Source organism: Humulus lupulus, chromosome X (assembly GCF_963169125.1).
Source record: "Humulus lupulus chromosome X, drHumLupu1.1, whole genome shotgun sequence".
Classification (NCBI taxonomy): Eukaryota; Viridiplantae; Streptophyta; class Magnoliopsida; order Rosales; family Cannabaceae; genus Humulus; species Humulus lupulus.
In genome coordinates this window covers 62,662,675-62,680,121 of record NC_084802.1, presented here as the reverse complement: position 1 = coordinate 62,680,121, position 17,447 = coordinate 62,662,675, and the positions used below count along the sequence as shown (strand labels likewise).

General features: G+C 34.5%; 1 protein-coding gene across 1 annotated transcript; it reads left to right on the top strand.

Annotated features, from left to right (window-relative positions):
* Nucleotides 1–265: 265 nt before the first annotated feature.
* LOC133805893 (uncharacterized mitochondrial protein AtMg00860-like) lies at nt 266–691 on the top strand. Its single transcript, XM_062244036.1, has one exon. The coding sequence runs from the start codon at nt 266–268 to the stop codon at nt 689–691; it is 426 nt and encodes a 141-aa protein (XP_062100020.1).
* Nucleotides 692–17,447: the final 16,756 nt, after the last annotated feature.

The window sequence follows — 17,447 nt, the reverse complement described above, 5'->3', positions numbered from 1 at the left end:
AAGGATGGATCAATGAGAATGTGTATAGATTGTAGAGAACTTAACAAGATGATGATCAAGAACAAGTATCCTCTACCTCGAATCGATGACTTGTTTGATTAACTTCAAGGGAAAAAGGGTGTTCTCAAAGATAGATCTACATTCAGGGTATCACTAGTTGAGAATTAGAGAGGATGACATACCAAAGATGACTTTTTGTATTAGATATGGGCACTATGAATTCTTGGCGATGTCATTTGGGTTAAATAATGCTCCCATCGCATTTATGGACTTAATAAACCGAGTGTTCAAGGATGTTCTGGATAAGTTCATCGTGGTATTCATTGACAATATTCTTATATACTTGAGTTTAGAGGAAGAACATGAGGAGCATTTACGGCTAACTCTTCAACGGTTAAGAGAAAACAAGTTATATGCCAAATATAAGAAATGTGATTTTTGGCTGCCCCAGGTGACATTTTTTGGTCATATAGTAAGCAAAGATGGAGTTATGGTGGACCTAATCAAGATTGATGCAGTAAAGAACTGGCCTAGACTGAAGAACGTGTCTGAAGTGAGAAGCTTTATGAGGATGGCTGGTTACTATTGGCGATTTGTTGAAGGTTTTTCCAAAATCGCAACACCATTGATTGGATTGACAAAGAAGAATATCAAGTTCTACTGGGCAGACAAGTGTGAGACTAGTTTGTAGGAGTTGAAAGAGAAACTTATCTCAGCAGCAGTGTTAAGCCTTCCTTCTGATAAAGAAAGATTTGTAGTGTATTGTGATGCATCAAAAATGGGATTAGGATGCATCCTGATGCATGTTGGGCAGGTAATAGCATATGCATCTCGACAGTTAGAGGATTATGAAAAACACTATCCGAATCATGACTTGGAGTTGGTGGTGGAGGTGTTTCCCTTGAAGATTTGGAGGCACAACCTTTATGGCAAGACATGCGAGATCTATATGGATCATAAGAGTCTCAAGTACTTCTTTACAAAGAAAGATATGAATATGAGACAAAGACACTGGTTAGAGTTGGTAAAAGACTATGGTTGCAATATCTTGTATCATCCGGGAAAGGCGAATGTAGTGGCAGATGCCTTGAGTCGCTGAGGTCCTGGAAAAGTATCTGAATTGAGATAAGTTACACTCAAGTTGATGGAGGAAATAAAGCGGGCTGGTATAGATTTGATAAGTGGCGGTTTGGTAAATATAACTTTACAGTCTACACTTTTGGAAAGGATTAAAGAACAATAAGAAGATGATCCATAGTTGTTGAAACACAAACAAGAGGTTTAGAACGGGAATAATGCTAAGTTTTCGATTTCTGAGAACGGTATACTGAGATACCAGAATAAGATCTGTGTGCCTGCTAATGAAGAGTTGAAGAAAGAGATTCTTGAGGAAGCTCACACCACACCTTACTCGCTGCACCCAGGTACGACCAAAATGTATCAGGATTTAATGACTTTGTATTGATGGCCTGGTATGAGAAGGGATGTGGAGGATTATGTGGCTAGATGTCTTACTTGTCAGCAAGTGAAGATAGAACATCAATGACTAGCCGGGATGTTACAACCCTTGTCCATTCCAGAATGGAAATGAGAAGATATAGCTTTGGATTTCATGGTTGGACTGCAGACGACCATGAGACCACATGATTCAATTAGGGTGATTGTGGATAGATACACAAAGTCAGCACACTTTCTATCTATTAGAACAGTGTATACAACTGACCAGTATGCCCAATTGTATGTATAAGAAATAATTAGACTTCATGGGGCATCGAAGTTTATTGTGTTGGACAGAGACCCAACCTTTATGTCAAAGTTTTGGGGAAGTCTACAAAGAGCTATGGGTACCAAATTGAAATTTAATGCTGCTTTTCATCCATAGATAGACGGACAAAGTGAAAGATGATTCAGATTCTAGAAGATATGCTGAGAGCACGTGTCTTGGATTTTAGTGGATCATGGAGTAAGTATCTTCCATTGATCAAATTCTTCTACAACAACAGTTATCAAGCGACTATTGGAGTAGCACTGTAACGACCCGGATTTTCAAGACTCGATAATGCGGAAATATAAATGTTTTCATTTAACAAAATGTCTCAAAAACCCATAGAAATTTTTTTTTTAAAAAAGTCGTATGGCCATACTTAACATTTAGTTACAAACATAATTTATAAAGAGTAGAGTGAGCCTAGTTTAGGAAAATTACACAACATTTCCAAAAATAAAAAGGCTTCCCAAAAGGTCGGTCCACATGTACATTTGCAAGGAAGACTCCAGCGCTCACTGCTCTGCCTTGCCCTTGCTCTTACCTACAACATGAAACAACTAGGTAAGCGAAAACGCTTAGTAAGATCAACTTCCAAACAAAGCAGATAGAGAAATAGGGATCCGGACGCTACACAATCAATTTCAAGAACGCTAAAGCGTCCTGGCAAACTTATGGTCATGCCTGATAACCAAGGATAAATTAATTCACATCTAGATAAAAATCCTGCACTCAGAAAATCCCAGAACAAGCAGATATATTATATCACAACTATATCTTACCAACAATTATATCCCTGCACTCAGAAAATCCCAGAGCAAGCAGATATATTATATCACAACTATATCTTATCAACAATTATATCCCTGCACTCAGAAAATCCCAGAGCAAGCAGATATATTATATCACCAAATAATTCGAGACCAACGCTCGACAATTTCCAACAATTCATGCGTAACGCGCCCTCCAACATAATTGCTAATCTGTAAAAGAGAACTGAGTCCCCACACTAAGATCTAGCCAATAAATATTCTCATCAAGGGTAACTATCGTGTTACCTAGGGCATCGCTACATATTCAAGAGTGTAATCCAATTTACACGATTTTATGGAGACTTCTATGTTAATCAGTGGTGCTGGTGAGCAGCTGCCCCTAGGGTGTTCAACCTCACTCTATCTTGGCAACCCCTAGTATCTCTAGGCACTCTCACGGAATGGCCAATATTCACGGCTGCTATCCGGGAATAACTTATCAGAGCACTTGCTCGGATTCTAACCGTCCAATGATTAAGTAAGCATGAGGGCCCCTAGGTCCCATTTATCTTGGCGCCCCTAGGTTTAACCAGCTTATCCTCATCTCATGGCCACTCGTCTCGGTAATGAACCGGACATAAATAAAATCAAGCAGTGTGACGGGGATCAACCGTCTAGGATATGACGGACTTCTACCGTTCATATTTTCTAAATCAGCACTCACTAGACTAATGTCTCTAAGCAACTTTCTATGACAGCCTATGTATATGCATGTATCCCTATACTAACATACAAGACAATAATCATTTCATGTTGCAGCCATACAATATAAGTTGACTTACTTGGAGTCCTTAGCGCTCAGCAAGTTTTCACCCTCCAACGTTCACTCCAGTTACGCTTAGCCAATACTGTAGTTATCTATACAGTATACTCGGATTAATTATGGCACTCATAATTCATTATTATTATTTTGGGCAGTTTGGTCATTTTAATGAAAGTCATTTGTAAGGATTTACAATCCTTATTTGGTTTTAAACCTATTAAGGAAAGTTATACAAAATATTCGAGACTAAACCCTAAGTCTCGGGGAGACCTATCCTAAGGTCTCGATACCTAGGCTCGGGTATCACAATGGTATTTCCCACAATCCGCTAAAAATCTTATTCTTTCAAGGTATCGCTATTAACCCGCACTTTCGACTAGTCGGTTAAAATATGTAAGATTTTAGCCGGTATTATATCCAAAAAATACAAATAAATTCCTTAATTATTTTTAAAGAAAATAAACTCTTTAAATTTTCCTTTTATTTTTCTTAAGGTTTTAATATCTAAAAACCGTTTTAAGAAAACTGCCTAATTTGTCTTAATTAAGAAAACCGTTATAAATTTCTCATCTTGACTAATTAATTTTCCAAAAGCAATTAATCAATTTTACTTACTAGGAAAATAATTTATTTAATTATTTTCTCAAAATATAGGGTTTTAAACCCTCTTTTAATTTATTAACTATTAATAAATTAAATCTCTTATTTTTAGAAAGAATAAAAACTCTTTAATAAAAATAATTCATTTAGACTCAAAGGGTAAATTTTAGTGAAAATATGATTTCAAGACTTACCATTTTATATCTTGAAATAAGCAAAATTTTACTTTTTACCTTATGTTCCAAAATCTCATTTTCACACTAAGTGTGAAAAACCTATTTTTCACATTTTTAACTACATACTTCGTTAGTTCATAACTTGAAATTTACTTACCCAATTGTTACCAAAATTTCCCAATTCCATTTTTGTTATGCCATTTAGGCCTTTGTAAAATCTTAGGTCAAAATGAGCATTTTTTATTGGTGAAATCATTTCCCAACAATGAGGTAAAAATGACCTTATTTTCAAGTCCTTATTTTTTCCAAACTTTGACAGTTAATAACTTTCAAACCGTTCAATATTTTCTTACCAAATTTTACAGTGGAATAATAGGTTATGCCAGAAATATGTCCACAAAATTTTAGAAAAAACTGGGTTCATTTGCCCTATACAGTGGCTGTCCAAACTTGGTTCCGAAAATGAGAATACGAAAAAACAGTTTTTTATACCTAAACTTTGAAATAGCATAACTTACTCATTTCTAAACATTGTTTAGTGTTTCAAAAGCTCAATTTTATGTACTAAATCTCAACAACATAACAGTAAAATTTAATTTTACAAAAAAAATATACAGTGGCTACTTGACCCCTTGGAAGTCACAGCTCAAAACATGTTTTGTTTTAGGGTATCCTACAAAACCCTTGGGGGTTTTGGTTCCCATTTTCAAAAATCAATACACATGCATCATAAAAATTATTAAACAACTACCATAACCTTATTACATCACCAACAAGAAACTTTAAGCATTAGATATACAAAATAATGCTTAAAACTAAATACCCTACAACCAAAATCATCAAAAGTAAACTTTTTACCTCTTTGGTGTTCTTGCTTAAGGTTTGGACCTTCCTATTAGCTTTGGCTCCTCCAAAACCTTTCAAAAACCCTAACCAACTTCCCCCAACAACATAGTTAATTAGCTATTTGAAACTCTAAGCTTAAAACTTTACAAAAGCCTAGATTAGTGAAGGTTTACCTTAGGGAAAATACTTCCTAGACCAAGACTTAGCCTCCAAGTTTTCCTTGGTGTTCTTGAGGTTGAATATTGAGAGAACACTTTGAATGGTCTTAAAAAATCAGATGATAGTGAATGAGAGAGGGAGAGTGGTCGGATTTGGGGGTTAGAATGGCTCACACAACTCTTCAAAATATCACAAAACACTTGAGTGCTTTTCTACCCACTTGCCCACTTGACTTCTTAATTAAAATGGGAGTTAAACTTTATAAAATTGGGTTCACACCACTCTAAAACACCACATGGCCGGCCACCCTTTGCCATATATGATCATTTCATTATTTTTTAATTTTTTTTTTATTAAAGGTTAATAAAGGTTTCATAAGAAGAAAAGTCCAAATTGGCTTTTGACACCCTTTTTTTTTCACTCTTATTAAGTTTTAATCACCAAACTTAACATTAATTAATTAAATTAAATGTCTCTCACATTTAATTTAATTAATCACATAGTAAAATTTAACCTAAGGTCCATTCATGGAATAAAATTCCCCATTTCGGTAAAATTAGGCATTTAACACAAAATGCCCTAAAATTTCCATTTTCTTTTAGGTTTATTATTTTTGACCAAACTTTAACTTTTATGAATGTATTTTATGCCCAAAATATAATTGCCATGATTTTTCATTTTATTTTCCGAGATTTTTACCCGATCAGGGTTTTTGTGTCGGTCCAGGACCGAAAGTCTTATCTTGACTTTTAAAATCACAAAATTCATATTTTGGCTAGCAATAACTCATGGAATACTTACAAATAAAATATAATATTATTTAAAATAATATTCTTAACCCGGGGGAAAAAATCCCGACCCAAGTCGTTTAAAGGTACTCGAAAACGTAGGACGTTACAAGCACCGTATAAGATGTTATATGGTCGCAAGTGTAGATCGCCAATATAATGGGACGATATGGGAGAAAGTAAGTTTCTTGGCCCTAAATCAGTTCGGGAAGCAAATGAAGCTATTGCTCAGATTAGAGCACGAATGATTGCATCTCAAGATCAACAAAAGAGTTATGCAAATCCCAAGAGAAGGGATATAGAATTTTGAGTTGGTGATTATGTATTCCATAGAGTATCACCAATGAAAGGATTTAGAAGATTCGGAAAGAAAGGGAAGATAAGTCCCAGATTTTAAGGCCCATTTGTGATTTTGGAAAGAATTGGGCAAGTGGCTTATCGGTTAGCATTGCCACCAGCACTGTCAGGAGTGCACAATGTACTTCACGTAATCATGTTGAGAAAATACATGTCTGATTCATCTCATGTGCTTAGCTATGAGATCTTAAGCTTACAGGAAGAGCTTAGCTATGAGGAAAAGCCAGTACAGATATTAGATAAGAAGGACAAGGTGTTGAGAAGCAAGACAATTCCATTGCTTAAGGTTCAATGGAAGAACAGTGCGGTGGAAGAAGCGACTTGGGAATTGGAGTCAAACATGAGAGTGAACTATCCGGAATTGTTCAGGTAGATTTCAGGGACGGAAATCTTTTAAGGGGGGGGGGGGATAGTTGTAATATCTGCTTTCTTAGAGAAACGTTATCTTGGGAAATTGGGCTGACCAATGGTATATTGGTCATTTTGTGAATTATGTGATTTCATATGTCAATGTTATATGAATTATATATATGTTAATACCCGTCAGTTATGAGTACGGGCATTTTTTTTTTGCATTTGATTGATTTTATGCATTTTTTGATCTTCTCGTTGTGAGTACGTGAATTATGTGATTTCATATGTGAATGTTATATGAATCAATAAAATGCATTTTATTGATTTTATGCATTTTATTGATTTTATGCAATTTCGTATTTTTTGATCTTCTTGTAGATCCTTAGAATAATTTTTTGGTTGTGCAAACCAAAGAGAATGATGACCTTGGGTTGCGCCAAGTTTGAAACCAAGTGGATTTATTTTTTGTCCCACAATCCCCGCTAGTATTACTATACATATAATGTATACATATACTGACCTTATGAATAATATATAAATATAAAAAATATATCATATTCATATAATTTATTAATATTTTTATAAATTTTCTTTTTCTACGTCTAAGTCTTTCAGTACAATAGTTATATGACAAGTGTGTCTTTTTATTGGATAGCCTCGTCCTCGAGCTTGAGGTTTTCACAGTGTTGCCTTCATTGAATTTAGCTTTACTAATAATTAAAGTAGCTTCGTTGAAGCGCATATTGTGATTGGCATTGGTTGCCGCGGAATAAACATATTTTAAAATTGGATAACAGGCTCGATATGGCATTAGTTCTAGTATCATAAGTGTTTCCACGTAGGAACGTCCACGAATCAATAAAATGCATAAAATGCAATTTCGTATCAATAAAATCAATAAAATGCATAAAATCAATAAAATGTTTTATGCATTTTATTGATTTTCGACAATAGTGGATTCTTTCAAGCGATAATAGCGGAATTCCCAAAGGGAAATATTCGACTTGGATGAGCGCCGTGGTGAAATTGCATCTCATTTGGGCTCCGAAATGCTCTCTCATTTCAGCAGTGCCACGACCCTTTTGAGAGGCACCGCGGCTCAAATACATTTACTGGTTACAATTTTTCGGGTTTCATATTTTGACCATAACTTTTAACCCCGATGTCGGATTTGGACGTTATTTATATGGTTGGAAAGCTTACAAAAAGCTATACAATCCTAGAACCTAAGACAAGTTTATATGTGATTATATTAGAGTCTTAATGGGGATCTAATCTTGGTATTAAGTGATTTCAATGGATTTTGATGGGTAACCTTAGGGGATCTTAAGTTAAGGTTCTTAGGACTTAATTGGATATGTTTAAGGTCTAATTGGAGCCTAGATTGGTTTATAAAAGTAATGGTAGGTTTTGGTTTAAGGAGAAATAAAACCTACACTTTATTGTCTGTGACATAGGGTTGTTTAAGGACGCTTGAAGGAGATCGCACTTGGGTTGTTATAAATTAATTGCTGGAGTCAAAGTAAGAAGAGTGGACACCTACATGTAGAGAGTATGTTTGGTATTTGTTCTTATTTATCGATTTATGCTTGACATTATTCATACTATGATAGTATGGTTAACGATATGCTTTGGTTTTGGTCATGATACATGTTTGGATATATGCATGTATGGACTGCAATGAGCATGAGTGTTATTATGTCTTTATATTATGATGATTTATGAATTTACAAACTATATAGACATGGTTGTATATGGATGTTGATTTAACTTGAGTGTACGGACTCAAGGGGCTATCACAAGGGCAGTGGGCTGTAGCAAGAGCGGTATTTTTAGTTTATAATGAGATGCATATGTGGTATTGTATTACATTGTGTAATGACCCAACTATTTCTAAGACCTTGGACCATTAAAACTACTAGACATGACTATTATTTTGGGAAACATACATAAGAAAGAACATAGATTTATTTAAAACCAAAAATATTGTACCAATACAAAATAATATAAAAATATAAAATGTGATAGATATGGTATGGTATCCCATTGTTTATAAAACAAAAAACATAACTTTAAATACTAATTGCGTAATTACAACAAAAACATAATTTAAAAGACTAAAAAATTAACGTCATCATCGATCAACACGTAAGAATACCTTCAATGTTCTTATGAATTGTTCTAAACCTCAATACCGAAATCTCACTGTATCTCACTTCCCATGTGTTTAGAAAAGATTAGAATGATAAAGCTTTAACCTAAAACCCAAGGGTTTCTCTTTATAGTAACAATAGCAACTTGGAGGCTCTAAAGACTGCTTGAAGAATAAAGAAAATGGCTGAGTACTAGGTCCTATTTATAGAGTTCAAGGAGTGAAACTAACCCCTTTTAATTTGAATAAATAAATGAATATAAAATGAATTTTTTTTGAATTTTCGTTCAACAGACGCGCAGAACTCGATCAAAACCGTTCAAAGGCATGTCCAAGTGGTTACGGGTATTTTTAAATTTAAAAATCATCAACATTCAAAAATACATCACCAGGGGGCGATATATCACCTACCCTGGGCGATATATCAGCTCCACCCTAATCCTGAGCCCCGTTCGAATGTTCGTGCAAAGTCGACATGTTTTCCGTATCTTCTGTAGGCGATATATCGACCCCTATAGCTGTGATATATCGGCATACGTTGATATATCAAACACGTATTTGCACTTTGTCAACATATTTTGAATTGGATAAGTAACTTTGACTGAGTCATAATACGATCCTAACAGTTTTTGGAAGGTCCTAGAGTTTCTAGTTCTTTCTTTTTAATTAAACTATTCATCAAAATACTTAAATCCTTAATAAACATGATTATGACAAGTGTCATGCTCTTAATGGTTCTATCTAAACCTTAGGTTATAATAAAAATATATCTAGGACTAACAATATTAATCAAACCTTATGTTATAATTAATATTCTTAAACTATAGGTTAAACTTATAAAATCCATAACTGTTGCTATGAGTTTCCAACTAAGTCTTAGTTTAAACTAAAATCCACAGAATTTATCATACTACAAACTACTACTAATTACTATTACTATCTAGCTAGCTAAGTAAATATTCTGGGACACTAAAATTCACCCAACTTAAAAGAATTTTGTCCCCGAAATTTACTTACCAAACAATTCCGAATATCGTGCTAACATGTCTTCCTCCAACTCCCACGTTGCCTCCCGTTTAGACCTATTGCTCCATAGGACCTTGACTATCAGAATACTCTTAGACCGTAATTCCTTCATCCCTCTATCTAGGATGCTAACAGGTCGTTCCTTGTAACTCAAGTCTTTCTCGAGTGCTATCGTATCGTACTTGAGGACGTGAGATGCGTCTGACACATATCTATGTAGCATCGAGATATGGAACACATCGTGGCTATCTACTAGAGCTGGCAGTATAACAAATCTCTTTGCAACTGTTCCCACCTTGTCCAATATCTCAAAAGGACCTATTAACCGGGGACTAAGCTTGCCTTTCTTCCTAAATCGCTTCACACCTTTCATAGGAGATATCTTTAAGAAGACTTGATCTCCGACTTTGAATTCCACATCACACCACTTAGCATCCACATAACTTTTCTGTCGGCTCTGAGCAGCAAGCATATGCTTTCTAATCAGTGCTACTGCATCCTGAGCTTCTGTAATAGCTTCGGGTCCAAGAAGTTACCTTTCTCCTTCCTCATCCCAATGTAACAGTGATCGACATCTTCTTCCATAAAGTAACTCATAGGGTGACACCTCGATCATTGACTGGTAGCTATTGTTGTAGGAGAATTCTATCAGTGGCAAATACTTACTCCATGATCCTCCAAAATCAAGTACACAAGCGCGCAATATATCCTCTAAAATTGTAATGACCCACTAATCTAGACTATTTGGACCATTAACGAAACTATACATAAAACTTACATTTTTACGAAAATACCATAATTTTATTGAGTAACTTGTAAAATAAGAGTTACTTACAAATAAATAGAATACTAAGAAGGATATGGGATCCCATTGTCTTTAAAAACAAAACATGATTTAAAATAAAAGACATTACATAAATGGTGCAGAAAATACATGTAAAAAGACATAAAACAGAAACTACATCCTCGAATCGAATAACGCTCGGCCCCTTGACTCCATTCACCATCGATACACATCCTCTAAGCGTCACGAATCTTACCGCCTTCTAAAGCTTATTTTCCTGCACATAAAACAAAAAGGAATGAGCCTAATGCCCAGCAAGGAAAAATCTAACACATAGTCATACACATAAATTTCATAAGAAACATAAAGACTTAACATAATACATATAACATACACTTATTATAATGGCCATTATTACTTGGGGTCCCATAGACTAAACAAGCATAAGCCCATGGGATTAGTGGGGTCCTACTAGCTAAGTAGGTCATATGCCCATAACCCATTTGGGGTCTTGTTAGTCATATGGGTCATATGCCCAAGCCTACAAACATACATGCATACATATCATAACACATTTAACAATATAAAACATAAGATAACATAAGCATATAACATATTGATTCTAGCCTATTTTCCTTACCAAAGTTACCGAGATGCGTGGACTGAGTTGGGACTTTTTGGAACACTCCTAAAACCATAAGAAAGAGTGAGTCTAAAGAAGAAAGAAGATGAAATGAAAGGGATGGAAAGACTAAACCATTTGAGAAACATGCTTATCGAAACTTATGTGCTCAAGAACTTAGATTCCCTAACCAAAATGAAGATTAAGGTTAGAGATTGAGTAGAAGACTATGAGAAAGAAAATAGCATAATACAGAAATGAACTAGAGTTTTGGTTACCTCAAAGACTTGAAAGACCAATCTACTCCTCAACCGAAATACTATAGAACCTCACTTCCCAAAGTGTTTGATAAGCTTATGATGTTTAAGCTTATGATTTTCCCAAACCAGGTGTTTACACTCTCACACTCACTTAATACTAGCAGCTTCTGAACTTAGAGCAAAAGGTGAATACTGGCTGGGTACTAGGTCCTATTTATAGAGTTTGGGAATGAAAGTATCTTGATTTTACTTGAATAAAAATAATGGCTTGTTAGGTGAAAATAATTTGAATAATCGTTCAGCAGAGGCTGAAGACTTGTTCAAAAGATGCTGGACTTATGAAGGAGTTTGAATGGCTGAAAGGAAAAGAATTCAAAAATGTTTGAAAACATGCTGGAGGAGGCGATATATCTCCCCCTGTAGGCGATATATCGCCTGGGCCAGTATGCCCGAGGCGACCGTGCATCGTTTCGTGTTTTCTGTATTTACATGCTGCGATATATCGCCCCCTATAGCTGCGATATATCGGCACACGCTGAATATTTAAACACGAAATTACACATTTTTAGCTAAGTTTGAATGGAGTAAATAGCCTTGACTAAGCCCTCAACGTATTCAAAGCTGCTGACTGACCTTATAACATTCATACTTTACCCTTATTTAATTTAATCCTAAAAAATACTTAATCCTTAATCACCCATTCATAACATGTGCTTAAAATCCTATTCGTTGATATCTAAACCTTATAATATAACAAATATTATCCTTAATATCAGTCATATAATCAAACCTTAGGTTATACTTAATATTCTTAAACTATAGGTTAAACTTAGATAATCTATAAGTACTACTATGAGTGTCCAAATAATTCCCGGTCTGAACAAAAAATCCACAGTTACAAAGATAATACTATACATACTATAATACTACTAAATAATTAGCTAAGTAAAGTTCTTGGACTCTACAAGTTTGGTGATTAAAACTTAATAAGAGTGAAAAAGGTGTCAAAAGCCAATTTGGACTTTTCTTCTAATGAAACATTTATTAACCTTTATAAAAAAAAAAAAAATGAAATGATCATATATATAGCAAGGGGTGGCTGGCCAAGTGATGTTTTGAAACCCCATTTATTAACTAATTGAGTTTAAATCCCATTTATTTAAAGGTTTGGGATATTGTCAAGTGGGCAAGTGGGAGTAAAACACTTGAGTGTTTTTACGGTAAATTAGATAGTATAAACTCTTCCAACCCTCCCCAACCGACCACACTACTCTCTCTCATTCACTCATCTGATTTTTGAAGACCTCTCAAAGTGTTATCTCAATATTCAACCTCAAGAACACCAAGGAAACTAGGAGGCTAAGTCTTGGTCTAGGAAGTATTTTTCCCTAAGGTAAAGTTTCACTAATCTAGGCTTTTGTAAAGTTTTAAGCATAGAGTTTCAAATAGCTAATTAACTATGTTGTTGGAGGAACTTGGTTAGGGTTTTTGAAAGGTTTTGAAGGAGTCAAAGCTTATAGGAAGGTGCAAACCTTAAGCAAGAACACCAAAGAGGTAAAAAGTTTTCTTTTGATGATTTTGTTGTAGGGTTTTTAGTTTTAAGCATGATTTTGTATATTTAATGCTTAAAGTTTCTTGTTGGTGATGTAATAAGGTTATGGTAGTTGTTTAATAATATTTATGATGCATGTGTATTGATTTTTGAAAATGGGAACCAAAACCCCCAAGGGTTTTGTAGGATACCCTAAAACAAACATGTTTTGAGCTGTGAATTCCAAGGGGTCAAGTAGCCATTGTATATTTTTTTTGTAAAATTAAATTGTACTGTGATGTTGTTGAGATTGAGTACATAAAGTTGAGCTTTTGAAACACTAAAAAATGTTTATAAATGAGTAAGTTATGCTATTTCAAAGTTTAGGTAAAAAACTGTTTTTTCGTATTCTTATTTTCAGAACCAAGTTTGGACAGCCACTGTATAGAGAAAATGAACCCCGTTTTTTCTAAAATTTTGTGGACATATTTCTGGAATAACCTATTATTCCACTATAAAATTTGGTAAGAAAATATTGAACGGTTTGAAAGTTATTAACTGTCAAAGTTTGGAAAAAATAAGGACTTGAAAATAAGGTCATTTTTACCTCATTGTTGGGAAATGATTTCACCAATAAAAAATGCTCATTTTGACCTAATATTTTACAAAGACCTAAATGGCATAACAAAAATGGAATTGGGAAATTTTGGTAACAATTGGGTAAGTAAATTTCAAGTTATGAACTAACGAAGTATGTAGTTAAAAATGTGAAAAATAGGCTTTTCACACTTAGTGTAAAAATGAGATTTTGGAACATAAGGTAAAAAGTAAAATTTTGCTTATTTCAAGATATAAATTGGTAAGTCTTGAAATCATATTTTCACTAAAATTACCCCTATGAGTTTAAATGAATTATTTTTATTAAAGAGCTTTTCTTCTTTAAAAAAAAAAGAGATTTAATTTATTAATAGTTAATAAATTAAAAGAGGGTTTAAAACCCTATAATTTGAGAAAATAATTAAATGAATTATTTTTCTAGTAAGTAAAATTGATTAATTGATTTTGGAAAATTAATTAGTCAAGATGGGAAATTTTTAACGGTTTTCCTAATTAAGACAAATTAGGCAATTTTCTTAAAACAGTTTTTAGATATTAAAACCTTAAGAAAAATAAAAGGAAAATTTAAGAGTTTATTTTCTTTAAAAATAATTAAGGAATTTATTAGTATTTTCTGGATATAATACTGGCTAAAATCTTACATATTTTAACCGACTAGTCGAAAGTGCGGTTTAATAGCGATATCTTGAAAGAATAAGATTTTTAGCAGATTGTGGGAAAATACCATTGTGATACCCGAGCCTAGGTATTGAGACCTTAGGATAGGCCTCCCTGAGACTTAGGGTCTAGTCTCGAATATTTTGTATGACTTTCCTTAATAGGTTTTGTTGACCCACGATTTGGCCAACTGACACGGAGTCAGAATATGCTTGATATGAATGAATATAATGAGAAGAACGTAATGACAAAAGTAAATAAGACACAGTGTTTTATAGTGGTTCGACCCCAAGATCCGGTAATGACCTACGTCCACTTAGACTGATATTGATTTAAGAATCAGAAGGGTGATCAAAGAACTAGGGTTCAATGAGTTTCACTAACCTCTGAATAACAATACAATATTACTAGGAGAATTACTATAGTCTCAAATGATTCAAAAGCCAAAAGTCCCTTCCTTGAGTTATCTCTTGCTATTTATAGGCTCAACCGATTACAAAAGATTGTTACAGATATTCTTTCCCGAATAATCAGATATTCAGGAGATTGTGTGAGATAAATTCGGGATTCACAAAGATCTTCTCAGAAATGTTGCTTTGTATGCGGAACTATCGACTAGACTGGTCGCAGGTAAGACTGGGCTGCTTACTGCTTCTAATGTGTCTTCTGGTCGATACTCTAGCAAAACGTTTCCAGGTGTCAGCCACGTGTCCAGGGATTACTTTCCACATCATTAATGCTAATTTTTTGGATAACAAGTTTAAAACCAAATAAGGATTATAAATCCTTACAAATGACTTTTATTAAAATGACCAAACTGCCCAAAATAATAATGATGAATTATGAGTGCCATAATTAATCCGAGTATACTGTATGGATAACTACGGTATTGGCTAAGCGTAACTGGACTGAACGTTGGAGGGTGAAAACCTGCTGAGCGCTAAGGACTCCAAGTAAGTTAACTTATATTGTATGGCTGCAAAATGAAATGATTATTGTCTTGTATGTTAGTATAGGGATACATGCACATATATAGACTGTCATAGAAAGTTGCTTAGAGACGTTATTCTAGTGAGTGCTGATTTAGAAAATATGAACGGTAGATGTCCGTCATATCCTAGACGGTTGATCCCCGTCACACTGCTTGATTTTATTTATGTCCGGTTCATTACCGCGATGAGTGGCCATGAGATGAGGATAAGCTGGTTAAACCTAGGGGCGCCAAGATAAATGGGACCTAGGGGCCCTCATGCTTACTTAATCATTGGACGGTTAGAATCCGAGCAAGTGCTCTGATAAGTTATTCCCGGATAGCAGCCGTGAATATTGGCCATTCAATGAGAGTGCCTAGAGATACTAGGGGTTGCCAAGATTGAGTGAGGCTGAACACCCTAGGGGCAACTGCTCACCAGCACCACTGATTAACATAGAAGTCTCCGTAAAACCGTGTAAATTGGATTACACTCTTGAATAAGTAGCGATGCCCTAGGTAACACGATAGTTACCCTTGATGAGAATATTTATTGGCTAGATCTTAGTGTGGAGACTCGATTCTCTTTTACAGATTAGCAATTATGTTGGAGGGGGCGTTACACCTGAATTGATGGAATTGTCGAGTGTTGGTCTCGAATTATGTTGTGATATAATATATCTGCTTACTATGGGATTTTCCGAGTGCAGGGATATATTTGTTGATGAGATATAGTTGTGATATAATATATCTTCTTACTCTGGAATTTTTTGAGTGCAGGGATATATTTGTTGATGAGATATAGTTGTGATATAATATATCTGCTTGTTCTGGGATTTTCTGAGTGCAGGATTTTTATCTAGTTATGAATTAATTTATCCTTGGTTATCAGGCATGACCATAAGTTTGCCAGGACGCTTTAGCGTTCTTGAAATTGATTGTGTAGGGTCCGGAACCCTAATTCTCTACATGCCTTGTTTGAAAGTTGATCTTACTAAGCGTTTTCGCTTACCTAGTTGTTTCATGTTGTAGGTAAGAGCAAGGGCAAGGCAGAGCAGTGAGCGCGGGAGTCTTCCTTGCAAATGTACATGTGGACCGACCTTTTGGGAAACCATTTTATTTTTGGAAATGTTGTGTAATTTTCCTAAACAAGGCTTACTCTACTCTTTATAAAATATGTTTGTAACTAAATGTTAAGTATGGCCATACGACTTTTTAAAAAGTTTTTTTTTATACGGGTTTTTGAGACATTTTGTTAAATGAAAACATTTATATTTCTACATTATCGAGTCTTGAAAATCCGGGTCGTTACACACTGGATGTATTGTGTTATGTTTTAATCAAGTACTTTCACTGTAAAATTACTATGAGATTCCAGAGTCTTCCTTTTTTTTTCTTGTTTTGAATAATAAAATTTTGAAGGATGTTTTACTTTCTTTTTAAATCAAATAAAGTAACCTTATGGTCTTTTGGGTCAAAGTGAGTATTTTTATGTCACTTAAGTAACCCTTTGTAAGTTGTGGCGTTACACGTGTGTTGTTCTTGTTCTTGCAATGTAGTTTTTCACAGAAGGAGGTTCCATAACTCGCCCCATTTTTGTCAATGATTATAACTATCCATTTTGGAAAGATAGAATGAGAGCCTTCATCAATTCTTAAGATGAAAAGGCTTGGAGAGCAGTTTTGAGTGGTTGGACTCCTCCAGCAAAAAGCAATGACATAACTAAGGTAAAATCTAAACTTGATTGGACTGAAGCTGAAGATAGACTGTCCAGTTACAATAATAAAGCATTACATGCTATTTTTTATGGTGTTGGTGAAGGTTACATTAAATTGATTTCTTCATGTGTTTCAGTCAAAGAAGCTTGACAAATCCTTCAAACCCAATTCGAAGGAACTGCTGATGTCAAAAGTTCTAGGCTTATTATGCTTACAAAAAAAATTTGAAAATTAAAAAATGAATGAAAATGAAACCCTCACCGAATTGTATGAAATTTTTTAGATATTGCTTATGAATATTTTTCCCTTTGTGAGAAACATTAAGAAAATGTTTTGGTCCTAAAAATTGTTAGAATTCTTCCTGACAGGTTTCATACTATGCTCACTGCAATTGAGGAAGCAAAAGATCTGGAAAAAATAAAAGTAGAAGAATTGATGGCTTCACTTTGAAATTTTGAACTGAATCAACAAATTAGAAAAAAGGTAAAA